The following is a 13,805-nucleotide window of genomic DNA, read 5'->3' as shown; positions in this document are numbered from 1 at the left end:
TGGGCTGCCCAGAGCTCACAGACACCCCCGTGCACTCCATCCCTCAGCTTTGTTCCAGGGCTCAAGGTGCTTGTGAGCAGCCTTGCATAAACTGACTGATCATTTAGTGAATTCCAACTTCATGACTAAATCATGGACTCCCTGGGTAAGAAAAAGCATTACAAATGTATTAGCCTACCTTAAGGATTATATTCTTTTCCCTTTTGTTATCTGTTCCTGCTGTAGGTAACAGTGGGTTGCCTGGTCCGCCGGGGCCTCCTGGACCGGTAGGACAGAAAGGCATCAAAGGTGAAGCAGGTCTGCCAGGTCCACCCGGAAAAGTTGATCCAAAACAGCTGGGAGCAAAAGGAGAAAAAGGAGAGCCAGGTGTTCCAGGTAAAGAACTTTGCATGTGGTCTGGGGAGGTGGTTTGTCCTCTACAGATAAAAGTGAGCTGTGACTGAATCCATTACAGTTCATTCTTTCTTACAGAAAGAAATAAACTGAGAATATGATTGTGGCTTACGGGTCTTATATTTTAGGCCTTTTTAAAGGGGTTATATGGCCAAGTTCCTCTGTATGGTTAGTTTGCAATGGTACTATTATTTGGCACATGGCAATATTGTAATAGCACTGAGGTGCTTTCAGCAGGATTACAGTTCAGTCTTCTAGGTGTTATTCCTAAGCATGATGAGAGATAGTTGTCATGGCTGCTGCACTGGCTGCATTCCTGCTGCCTCAAAGGCCTTTGGGCCTTTCCCTTCTAGGATGAAGTTACACAGGTCATCTGCTCATGCACCACCTCCAGATTCTCCCTTTGGGTGTCTCTAAGTTTACCCACCTCTGAGCTATATGTCATCTGTGTGTGTGTTTCTACTTGGGAAGTTGGCAGCCTGAAAGTTTTTCCCAGTCCACTCAAGTCTGTTTTCTCTCTCACTTTTGGTGGCTTTCCACTCCTCCCCCACTTGGGGTTCTGATACCTCCTTTGAACTCTAATTGAGTCTTGAGAAGAGTACAAATATTCTACCCTGCAGAGAACCAGAATGCCTTTCCCTAATGTTGTCCCAGCCATTATTGTGCTAATTTATCTATTGTATTAATTTCTGTGAAGCCTAGGTAGGATCCTAAGACACTACTTTCTTTTTTCTTTCTTTCCCCTCTGTTAAGTAAGAGCTGTAGAAGCAGGTTTAAGGCAGGGCAACACAAAGTCATTGTATGGGATAACTACCACATGGAATTTGGAAAAATCTGCTAAAACACATGCTTTGCTTTTTATAATGTATTAGTCCCAAAGTGATTCTGGTGTAGCAATGTAATTAAACTTGTATATAAATAATCAGGGTGAATACAGAAAGGTTAGCATGGAATCTGCTCATCTGAAAGACAGTCCTTCTGAATGAAGTGTATTTGCAGTAGTCAGAAAGTTACCTTTTCCTCTCCTTTCTTATATTGTTCCTGTTCTGTAGTAATTTTAATCTTTCCAGAACCAATATTTTGTGTTCTGTGATACTTCTCTTTGCTAAAGTAGGAGGAATTATATTTATTGAAGAAAAATCCCTATTTGGATTTTTGTTCACCTCTAGCTACATCTGATCTTTTAAGGTGAAAGAAAACATACAGTAGTAGTAATAGTAATAACAATAAACTGTATCTTTTTCCTTTGAGGTATTCCTGGTTTATCAGGACAGAAAGGTTATCAAGGACTCCCAGGTGACCCAGGCCCACCAGGACTTAGTGGCCCACCAGGTGTGCCAGGATTGCCAGGTCAGTACACAAGGCCTCAGAGGGACAGCTTTGAGTAAGAATTTGCATGAGCTTTCATAACACGGAATTGGGATGTTAATCCAGGTATATCTAAGCAAAGCTTAGAAATTTACACTTAAAACTGCAGCACAGTTTTGGGACATTCAAAGTCATTATCCAAACAGCATGCTTGGACCTCTTTCCTTCAAACAGACCCAAAAGCTGCTTTAAGCTGATCCCACTGAAGATTAGGGTAGCTTTTAGGATGACTGGAAAAGTGCTTTGCTGGTTCAGCAAGCAACACAACTGCAGGATCTGCCAACAGGACCTGTTGTTTCAAATGTTTATTTCTTATATTGTTAACGATTATACTTTGCAAATGGCCAAATGAATGTATTGCAGAAGGTGTTTCTGGGTGTCACATCTTTGCTTTAAAGAATTGCAAGGATCAGGAAAACAAATTCTATTTTGCACTGTTTCTCCCCACAGCTGTAACGATTTCTCCAAGATCTTGAGTCCTTGCTTGCTGTGTCTAATGTAGGCCTTGCTCTAAATATCTTGTTGGGCTTGGGGAATATTTTTAACCATCCAGGATTCAAACTAGTTTGGGCATTGTAGGTTGCATTTAATTCTGTAATAGAAGCTGCTCAATACCTGTTGCAGGTAAGAAAGAGATAATGTGTTCATTCTGCAGAACTCAGAACTCAGGAGAGACCAAGTCACACCAGTACGAAATATTTTCAGATGGTGGCTAAATCATGGACTGAAATTTGACCCATTTCATTAGACTAATCTTCAAAACAAATTAGCAGTTGCCCTGATTGAATTTTTGCTTGGAACAAACTGAAGGTCTTTAATATTTTACTACAAATGAGTGTGAAAAAGCATGTAGGAGCAGTATGAGGCCTAAAGCAACTTCAAATCCACTGCCTTAGTAATTAGATGACAAGCAGATTCATATGAGAATGCATGAATATCTGAAACTTTTAATTATTGCCATTAATTAACTAAATCACACCTCTCCTAGGCATCAAGGGAGACATGGGGCTTCCTGGGCAGCCAGGACCAACAGGACCTCCAGGATTAAAAGGTGCTATGGGAGAGATGGGCCTTCCAGGTTAGTTTCTGTGCTTGTATTTTACTTAATTTGGGACAGTGTTTTCCTTTTATATAGTACAAAGATGGATCTGCTTGTATGTACTATGTAATAATAAAGAGCAATAAAGTTGAGGAATACATAAAGCCCTAAATACATAATTGAGATTTTTAGATAATTAGTTTAGTTTGTTTTTAAAAATAAAACCACATTAGGTATTCAAAGCCAGCCAGTGAAATTGTTAGTCATTTCTAGTTCAGTTACTGTACTTTGAGTGATTTCTGTAAATTACTGCAGAAGTTTTATTTATATTTATAAAACTTGTACTTTTTCTCTTGGACAGGCCCCCCAGGGATTAAAGGCAGCCAAGGAATAGCAGGACGTCCAGGGCAGCCTGGGCCTGCGGGGTTTCCTGGATTGAAAGGGGAGAAAGGTGACCCTGGGCTTTCAACCATTGGTATTCCTGGTCCCCCTGGACCAAAGGTACCTTTACAAAATTTTTTGATTGAAAAGTCCATGAGGAAATTAGACTCTCTGTTGATTATTTTTTCCAACTATTGCTTAATATCTATTATGTATAACTGTAAATATGTATATAAGTATATTAATAACAAGCAGGGTTGACTGTGGTTTGTTCTTTTCAGGTGGGAGCAAAAATTTCTAATTTTAAAGGTGAAAATATTTATATATAATTTAATCATGTTAAAGGAGAAGATAGTTTATCAGACTTTTCAAGCTGGGTTCAGTTAGTGGCCTAGTCTTCCCTGTGACACTTTCATAGTTGTTAGGGATTTATACAATTAGTATCACATTGTGCCTGTGTCTAATTATGTAGTTAATTATTAAAAAAATAAGACAACTTGCATTTAAGAATAGATTACTAATAATATAGCATGATTGCTACTGCTTAAAATTTTTAAGTCTATATAAAATATTTGCATTAACATTTATGTATGTCATCCTTTCTGCCAGCCACAAAAAAGGGATAAAAAGATCTTCAGAATATCTTGCAGTCTTCAGTGATGCCTTACACCTGATGTTGAGCACAATTAATTTAGCAAAAACATTGCATGATTAAAGCTCCACAGACTTCTTTTTTTTTTTATTCTGCATTATCATGGGGTAAAAATCTCTGTTTCTTCTTGAAAAAAGGAAGACACTTTTTTCTCAATGTAGGCCAGTTCTGAGGAAAAACTGTGATACTCTGTACAAAATTATAGGGGAAAACTGTTGAAGTCTTTACTCTTGCTACTTCCAATGAATTTTCTGTTGAGATGTTTGACATTACCTGGATATAAGGAGAGGTGTACTCAATTACTCAATATAATGATGACCTTTATGTGATGGTAAGACAGGGAACATACAAGAAAGGCTTACCCATCTTATAAGGACTGGGTTCTTATTTCTGCTTTGTGTTTTCTAGGGTGACCTTGGTTTGCCTGGATACCCAGGTAGTCCAGGCAGTAAAGGTATAGCTGGAAATCCTGGTTTGCCTGGATTTCCAGGCAGTCCAGGTGCAAAAGGAGAACCAGGCCTTCCTGGATTCCCAGGTAATTCTCAACAGATTTTTTTCATTTTCCCTCCTGCTTATATTGGTACACACAGCTAAACACAGTGGGTAACTGGGGGAGGGCTCCAGCTTCTTTCAGAGTTTCTGGCAGTCTGCTGCTTCTAAGCTTTGTGCTGTTGGAATTGGCAACAGTAAGTGTGGGAATGCATCTCTTAAGAGTGCCTTCTGAAATTATTCATCTGCTCTGAGGGGATGTAGCAGTTGTGTTAGCTAATGCTCCTCACTCTCCACAGCAATCAGACTCTCACATCCTCTGACCCACAAATACTTGTGTCCATATTTTTCCTTCATGAATCAATAGAGAAGTGCTATCAGGAAAACAGAGCTTGTTTTTCATACCATTTTCTGTCTAAAAGTATGTTGTAAAGAGAAATCTCTGAAACATAATTGTTAGGTTTTGTGATCTTCTCTAAAAAATATTAGTAGAGATTGTTCACAGGTATATCTCAGTTATTCATTCACAATTTAAAGAAACAAAGTTTTTACCTGTTCTACAATTATGCTTGAGCTGCTTTGATGTAGGAAATTAGGGAATTTATAACTTTGGTCATGGCAGCAGGAAGTTCAGAAGAGAACAAATCTATGACCATGAACCTGACAGGTTTTACCCTCTGCTTCATGTTGTGCCTAAGAGTCTGAACAGCCAGAACAGTGCATGAGACACTGCCTTGGTCAGGCTCAGGTGCTGTTCAGAGCAGACACTGAACAGATCGTTGGTTTTCCTACCTCCCACTCAGCTCATGCTGTAGGGGTGAGAATGCAGTCTAAACTCTTGAGACTGTTTTTATTAAGATCCTTTTTCAGGAAAAGGAAAAGAGGTTTGGGGAAGAACTATCCAATCACAGTTCATAATGCTTCCAATTTGTTGTCAAGCAGAAACACCTGTCTCTAAAATAGTAATTTTCTAGCAGACTGCTGGACTTGCTGTGTCCTTGGCCATGGGCACTCAGCAATTAGGAAGACAGTTTTGAGAGTTCCAGTAAGGACAGCTGTGCTAGTGTGTTTTGTTTCTGTACACTCTTTGCTTTACAATTCACATCCTTGGTCAGCTGTAAATCTGCAAAATGAGCACAGTTACAATCTCTTGGTAAAATTAGCTCATTTGTTACTCCGGGCATCTCAGATTGTGGCGTTTCAAGATCTGCTGAAAAACCAGTTTTGTGCTTAATTTTATTGAAATGCCTTTGCTTCACAGGAACACCAGGAATTCCAGGACCAAAAGGTATTGAGGGGCCTCCAGGTAATCCTGGCCTGCCTGGACCACCTGGGCCAGTAGGTGAGCATGAACAGAGCAGCAGAGATCAGCAGCTTCTGTGAAAAACATAACACATGAAGCCACTTCCTTTCTTCTTAACATCTTCTTTTTAACATCTTGAAAATGCATCTATATGTACATGGGTGCTGTCATTGCAGACACATAATTCACTGAAATTAAACAGAAAAGAAAGAAGTTTTAACTTTCTTTTGAGGACTTGTGTCTACTGTCATAGTCAATTCATTATTGACTATTGAAACAACAAGTTAATTGTTTCAGTATTTACCAGCTTTATTTATGTTAAGTACTCAAGTGGTCTAACCTGTTTATATAGGAGCAAAGACTTAATTTATTCTAAAGGGAAGCATTATATTATTTTTAGCAAACAGTGACTGCTTGAAAGGTCACATGCCTAAAAGCCTCTTCTAAACTGCCAGAAGAGAGAGAGAAAGGTCTTAATTTTAAGATTACACTCCTGTGAATCTTGTATTGCACTGCCACACCTTCAGATTCAGATGGTGGGGAGGGGGGATGCTGCTTTTTTTTGCTGTAGGTTAGGCATGGCTGTGCTAATGTGTTCTGTTCCCCCCTTAGGTGATATTGGTCGTCCTGGCCCTCCCGGTCCCTCAGGGGAGAAGGGACAGCCCGGCCGAGACGGGATCCCGGGACCAGCGGGTCAGAAGGGTGAACCAGGTTAGGTGTCCTTCCTGTTTGTTTTCTCCTCTTGACTCTGCTTTGGGATGTTCTGCTTACTCTGTCCTTTCTTCCCTGTAACTGCCCTTACACCTCCAGAGCTGCTCCTGTGGTTCCCAGCTGCTGGGTGGCTCACAGAGGTGCCAGTGAAGCACAGGACAAGAATTCAATTTTATTACCTGACTTCAACACCAGCCCCCGTTCCTGTATTCCATGTTGGCTGTATTGTTTCAGCTCAGTTACAGGGTGCATAAACAGTGTAATGTCTGCCCTAAAAATAGAACCCCAAACAAAAAATGCAAACATAGCATCTCCCAAAATCTGAAAGAGCATGGATTGGGAATGGATGGAAATGCTTGTGAAAGTTACAGATGCATTCAACAGCAAAACCTCTGCCTTTGGTGAAGACTGGTGAGCGCATGAGAATCCCAGGAATCTCAAGGAATCACAGATTTAGATGAACTGCATTTTCATGGTTCTAAGCCTCACATTCCCATTCCTGGAGACCTGAAAGCTAGATGTTCATTATTAACTGAATGTGTTTCTTTTCAGGTTTACCAGGTTTTGGGCGCCCAGGACCTCCAGGACTCCCAGGATTGTCAGGTAAAGTTTCCCTGTTGCTCCTTGTTAAAAGGTTGAATGTAAAATACATTTATACACCAAAAAAAAGAAGGGTGTGTTGTATGCTCTGCAACAAATGAATGTCATGGCAACAACTAAAATAACAATTTTTTTTCTCAGCAGACTGTCTTAAATTAACCACAGTAATAAAGACGTTTATTACTGACCACTGAATTTTGTAAACTAGCAATTATGCAGCCAGAATAAATGCACACAGGACTACAGCCTAGTGCATTGTGTGGAACTTTGCTGATTTGTCTCAGTAAATAAAGCATTCATACAACAGATGAGAAATGAAGTTGCTTTAAAAGTATAGCTACTTGCTATATTGCTTCCTTTCCAGTAGCATTAAAGTTCCTAAATTCCTCCAGCTTATTTTAAAGTTTTGCAAGTATGCCTTAACTTTCAGCAATATCTAAAAAAAATTATGAAGCTTAATATAGACAGATTTCTTCACAGAGAGTTTTGCTTATAGACTTACAATCTCAGAGGATGTTTCTGACTTACAGCATCACCGAGTAGTGAATTGACACTTAGTAAGACTTTTTAACATGTCAGAAGGTACACTGCTTTCTCCTGCAAGAATTATTAGCCTTAACTCTTTCCTGAATGTTAGACAGTTTTACCCTGTCTGACTGACAGGGGAGCTGTGGCCAGACTTGGACCTTCTGCAGGAGAGAGAAATGGCTCTGCAAATTGACTTTGGCCTTTTGTAACAGAATGTAACAGTGTAACGTGGCTGTCTGGTTTTACAGGGCAAAAAGGAGAACTGGGGTTACCTGGCCCACCAGGGCCCCCTGGACTTCCAGGTCTGAAGGGAGAACCAGGTTTCCAGGGATTCCCTGGTCTACAGGGTCCACCAGGTCCACCAGGATTACCAGGGCCACCTCTGGAAGGTCCTAAAGGTAGCCCTGGCCCACCAGGTGTTCCAGGAAGGCCAGGTAAGAGCATGATCCATACCTGCAAACATCTTTGACACTTTGATATTTTGCTGGTAGGTCATCAGCCTTCAAACTCTCTCAGTTTATTTGGATGGATAAGTTCAAGCCTCATGGCATAGGTCTGTGGGCAACCAGAGCATTTTGTTGCCAAAAGTAACAGTGTCTAAAAAATGAAACAGCCCCAGTTTCTCTGAGTTTCTGATACCTGGCAGCAAAAATCGAAGGCGTTGCTGAGCGGGCGGTTCTCCGCATGCTGTCCCAGTAATCACCTCGCAAGCACGGCACCGACCTCTGAACGTCTGACACCTTTGCAGTACTTGTCACATGGTCAGCAAATGTCATCGTGCACAAAACCCAAAAGTAACAAACCCCATCACTGTAAGAGTCATGGCAATCAAATTCCCACTAGCACCACAGCATGGTCCGGTCGGATGGCTGCTCATCTCCGTCTCATGTAACACAAGTCATTGCTCCATTGTGTCCCGTGGCTCCCGTGGACTCCGTGTTCATCTTCCCATTCCATGTTTGCATTTTGTTCCTGCACCAACTAATTCTGGGAATGAGAAAACTCTATACTGAGTTAACATGGCTGAGCAACTACCTTGCCTGTATTAGAGTTTGATTTTTTTGTGTGTGTGTGTTACAGAATGTTCATTTGAATTTAGATACTGCTCTTGAAAATATTGAACTTTAATGAACCTGTCACAGCTCTGGCTCAAGCTTATTGCTGTATCTTGAATCCAGAAGTACTTTGCTACCAACGAGACTCATCTCACTTAACAGGCTTGATATTCTCCCTAAAGGAGACTGCTTTCAAACCAAGCCATTGGTTGATGACAGATTTTTTTCTTTGCATATTAATGGTGAAGTAATATTTTTATTTATTGCCCTTTACTGCCCTCATACTATTCTTTTATTTAAAGACTTTTCTGAGGAGAGTTAGTTTTGAGTTAGTATATTGGTAAAATCGCTGCTACACACATATATTGTTCATCTTTGGGTATCAAGGGAGAGTTTAGTTTTGCAGTACACATTTGGAAAGATTTTAAGAATTGCTTTTTCCTCATGCTTGCTTCTGATACAAGAGGAGGCTGTCCCACTGAAAAATGTTTTTTAGAATGGAATTATATCAAAATATTTTCCCCAGAACTGGAATTGTCATGTTATTATTCTCAATGGCAGTATGAGCTTTTTCTTGTGCAGAGTGGGCTATGAACTCATCTTCATCTACCCTAACTGTGCATTCAAAAAATGAGTCATTGTAAACAACATTTGCTTTTAATTTATAACACCTTAAAAACTGGGTTGCTGTTTGCCAGTATAATGAGGTTTTCTTTTAGTCCTAGTAAAAATACTTGAATTGTGTTGTATCTTAAACATGCTTTGGGTGTGACTGGTGTGAAACAGCCCCATGGGTTAATAATGCACAGCCAGTTACAATGTCTTCCTGTTTTCCTGGTTGGTCAGTGGAATGAGGCGTGCATGCCCTCCCCCTTTCTGCTGGAGGAACCTACTCCCTGCTGTACCCCAGGGGCTCTGACCAGGCAGTGGAGCATCCCTGCAGCAAATTGGTCCTCCAAGTTTGCTTTTGACTTTCTGTAATTTTTCTGTATGTAGAGTGGTGCAGCAATTAAAATTTTGGCCCAGGAACCTGATTGGTCTGTAACAGTATGGGCTTTCCTTTTTAGAAGATTCTTTGTAAAGGATATCTCCAAACTCTAAAAAAAAATGTAAAGTAAATCAGCTAAGCAGTATCTGATGTATAATAAAAGTGCCAACTAAGACTCTCTGTTCTGCTGCAGCACTGGGGTTTTATGGAGCTTCTCATCCTGTTCACACTTCCCCATAGAAATCAGGTTCTTACTGATTCCAATCAGTTGGGGAGGTGGAGAAATGATGGGGCTCGTTTTGTGCAGATTTATGAGCATTGGCACGGGGGGGAACAATCAGTGAGGTTCTGCTCAGCCATGTTCTCTCTCTCTTTCTCTTATTTCCATTTTTGTTGCATGCAATGTATAAAGTGAAGCATTTGTTTTGCTCAGTTATGTGTGAACTAATGTGGATAAACCAAACTATTATTGCAGTTCTGGTACAATCAGCACTCCAGCCTTTTGTTTCTGATGATAACACAGTCTGTTGTTGGAAGGCTGATTTTGTAACATTTCAACATAAGGCAGTTAGTCATAAAAGCAGCTGTGTGGCTGTCAAATTACCCCTTCCAGGGACAGAAATAAAACCAGAAGCTGTTTGCGTACACTGTTTGTTGTTGACTTCTGTGTATATTCTAAGATTAGTAACAGTGATGAAGTCAAACATGATGTAGCTCTCTGACTTCAGTTGAGTTGTCCCTAAAATAAACATTGATAGATGGTTTGGGGACAGATTTATTAATTGATTATAAAATTAAGCCAATTTCCAGGGCAACAGAATATTGCTGTTACTCCACATGTCTGTTTTCATTGCTCTGAATAATAATAGTTTGGTGTTTTGCACACTGTGTGTAAAGGAATATTGAGCTAAATCTAAAAAGAAAGGTTTAGTTGAATATGTTAGTTTGTTGATATTTCTAACAATTTTGATGTTTTTCCCCTTGTTCTAATGATGACCTTGGTGAATTCTGACCCCCTACTCCCAGGTCCCTCAGGTTAGCCCTGTAACTCCAAAATAATAACTTTGCATGAAAATGAACTTATATACTTTTGTATTGTCTAAAAGTAGATATGCGGAGTCATTTTTCAGATGTACCTTTTAATTTGTGGTGGAAAAAAAACCCTCAGAGTTTGCTTTCAGCCACCTCCTCCATGTTGTTGTGGGACCAACACTGGAAGGACATAGAATTGCTCTGCCCGTGGTGGAAAACCACGTGGGTCCAGATTTGCAAGGCTTTTATAAAGTCCCCAGCTGCGAAACTTGTTTTAGCAAATTTATTCTCAGTGCAGTTGAAAATAATATATAGTGGTTTTCATCTTTTTTTAGAAAGCACATTGCACTGTCCTCCTGTGCCTTTGCTGTATGATTGTGTATTGCAGCTTGGGCAAGTGGCACCATTCATTTTTGTAACACCTGCCACTCTTGATTTTGGACACTCTCAAGTGGCTTAAATAAATTAGATATTTGTTTTATACCAACAGTGTCTGTAGAAAACTTATACAGACTAAGAGTGATGCTTTACATTCCCAACTTAGAGCACTGTAACTTTTCAGTGAAGAGAAATCCCTAGTTCCATTGCTTTGCTTCATCAGAACATTTAGAGGAAACGAGGAAAGTTCTTCCTTTTACAAGTATTTAATTAAAATAAAGCTCACAGGCCTCCCCTCCCTGGCACTAGGGCAGGGGGACAGGATTGGTGAGAACATGGTTGTTTTCAGAAGTTTATTTTAACTTTAGAGTATCAACATGGAACACAAACTGGCACTTAGGAGGATTTTTAACGTCTGTGTCTGGATTGAAAATGACTTGGTATATCTACTTAATAATAATAATGATATCTTTAGGTTTTGCTATGATGACTTTCAGGAAGCAAAGAAACGTCAGGAAAATTCCATAGAGGGATACATTTCAGTTTTTAGCCTGCTGTCCTAAGCACTGTGAGGTAGCAAATGTGGCAGCCCCTAAAGTTTGAATCCCAGCTTTATGCAGTCATATAAAAAAATGAATGTGGCTTTACCTTTTAATTTAACTGTGGTCACCCAAGCAGTAACCACACTTTAAAGGAGTGCTGCCATCATGGGGGTGCTGGGAGGAGCTCAGCAATTGCCTCACATTTTGTTCCACCCTGTGTTTGTGCTCAGCCAGAATTCAGTGATGAATAGATTTATAAATCATAGCAAAACTTACCTATCAGTGAAATATAGTTTATAAGTACTTAACAGTAACAATGAAATGTCCATGTCATTATTTTTAACAACTGTTTACAGTTAGTATTTAAAATAATTTATCAAATATGTAAGAAGTAGTGCTGTGAGGTAAACTTGTTGTGCATTTATTGTAGTTTTTAGCTGCAAATTGCATGGTGGTATGTTGATATATTTAAATCATTTCACTGACATGAAAGATGCAAGTGGCACAGGAGCTAAAATATGTATTAAGTTAGGAGCATAGTAGGGACAACCAGCTTACCTTTTGAAAGAGGACATTTAAATCATTTTTCCAAGGATGTTTTCACATGCCATTCTCCATAATATCCTTTAACAGGTAAATCAGCATCTTGGAATAATTTTATCAGGAAAGACTAATGCCAACAGTAAAGACAGCAAATTCTAAATTTGCAAGTTCTGCTTTATTTTTGCCTATAGCATTTGCAGCCCTCTTGATCCATGTCAATCCTGCCTTCCATTTCCAAGTGGGTGTAAGCCTACTTTTCAGTCCTAGAATTGTATTCACAGATAGATGAGGTTCACACCTGATTTGTGGTGATAAGTCCTTCTGTTAAGTCAGACTTCCCCCTTACCCAGAGCAGAATTTTGCTCAAGACTAAGTTGTCATTCACAATTCACCTGCCTGTTTGCCAAGTTCCAGGCCCTGAGAGGCTGAATATTGTCAGTGAAATGGTTACATAGTCCAAACCTCTTGTGAGCCAGGACTAACCAGCCATAGGCCTTAGCTGTAATGTTAGAGCAATAACACATTTGTTAGTAAAGCTCTGAGTTTGCTGTTAAATGAAGTGTCAAGTTAGTAGAGCCTAGTCACCAGAATAACTTGTATCTGAAAATTCCTGTCGTATTCATGTGTGGTTTTATGCATGCCTGTGGATTATATTGTAAATGCAAAATATGCTGGTGAAATGGGTTGTTGTGTAGTGTATATGCTGTCATCTGTACTATTTCTAACTAGTAATCTTGTTTTGTACTGTGTGATGTCTGACCCTTCTAACATCGATCATTGGGCTTTGGTGAACTCTGATCCTTCCAGGTCCTCCAGGTTAGACTCTTAACTCGGTCAATTTGTTTTACTGCCTTGCACTTGATGTAAGAGAAACAGATGTATTCCTGTAATTCTGTGATTGTCTCTTTAAGGACTATGGTTACCCTGCAGACCATATGTGTTTGATTAGCATGCCTTGGATGGTAACCTGGTATTATTTTGCATGTGTACAGTACTAGACCGGTATAAAAGAACAAAATGAACACAAAAAATCCTTGCATGATGGGATGCTTTCTGTAGCTGAAACTGCTACAGGATACGTGTGAAATCTGGTACAAAATTGCTGTTGATTTAAAAAGGGAAGGAATTCTGTACTCAAATTTGCATGCAGAAATACAAGTCATCAAATTAATTCATTGAATATAGACTATGAGGATGTCAAAGGAGATGCTAAGTTATTCAAGGTTGCAGAAGAGCTGAAAATCCAGCACACTCATAAATATTATTGGATTTGTTGTACTGCAGGGGGGAATGTCATAGCACTGGCCTGCAAAGAGATCCTTTTGTTAATCCAGTTATGAGATCTAACTGGTAAAATGTTGTTAGCTGTTCCTGCATTTGCTTACAGTTTGTTTTGCCACAAATTACTGTTACCTTCTATTTAGGTGGTGGCATAAAGGTAGAGGTCTCATCTTTCAGCTCTGCAGATACCTAATTTTCTTTTAAATCCACTGCTTTGCTTTGGTTTAATGGGCTGTAGCAAAGGGAAAATATTTAAAGAACAGCCCAGTTCCTCCATTGGATTTATAGAGTGTAATTCTACTGAAGAAAGACAAATCAGTCGGAGGGAGATTCAACATAAAGAAGTTTCTGCAACTCAGATTATTATTTAGGGAAGGCAGAGTGATGAGCTTCCTGCTGTCCAGCAGTCAGGTGACAGTATATAAGGGCTGCTCAATAGGTGTGTCATATCCTAACAGCAAAAAAGCAGCAGCATTTTACATTGTTGAGACTAGCTTTCAAAAGGAGTCCAGGCTGTTAAAT

At 39.7% G+C, this 13,805-nt stretch overlaps 1 protein-coding gene across 1 annotated transcript in view; it reads left to right on the top strand.

Moving 5' to 3' along the window:
* Positions 1 to 13,805, top strand: part of COL4A5 (collagen type IV alpha 5 chain) — a 57,276-nt gene that overhangs the window by 35,501 nt on the left and 7,970 nt on the right. Inside the window, exons 32-40 of the mRNA XM_029959102.1 lie at positions 226 to 375; positions 1,645 to 1,743; positions 2,750 to 2,839; positions 3,162 to 3,301; positions 4,242 to 4,368; positions 5,584 to 5,664; positions 6,238 to 6,336; positions 6,889 to 6,939; positions 7,713 to 7,898. Of these exons, the coding sequence (XP_029814962.1) occupies positions 226 to 375; positions 1,645 to 1,743; positions 2,750 to 2,839; positions 3,162 to 3,301; positions 4,242 to 4,368; positions 5,584 to 5,664; positions 6,238 to 6,336; positions 6,889 to 6,939; positions 7,713 to 7,898 (1,023 nt within the window). The remainder of the gene's footprint in view (positions 1 to 225; positions 376 to 1,644; positions 1,744 to 2,749; positions 2,840 to 3,161; positions 3,302 to 4,241; positions 4,369 to 5,583; positions 5,665 to 6,237; positions 6,337 to 6,888; positions 6,940 to 7,712; positions 7,899 to 13,805) is intronic.

This window comes from Manacus vitellinus, unplaced genomic scaffold (genome assembly GCF_001715985.3).
Source record: "Manacus vitellinus isolate BGI_N305 unplaced genomic scaffold, ASM171598v3 scaffold_19_pilon, whole genome shotgun sequence".
NCBI classification, from domain to species: domain Eukaryota; kingdom Metazoa; phylum Chordata; class Aves; order Passeriformes; family Pipridae; genus Manacus; species Manacus vitellinus.
Note: the sequence above shows the minus strand (reverse complement) of the source record. Positions and strands in the feature narration are given on the sequence as shown.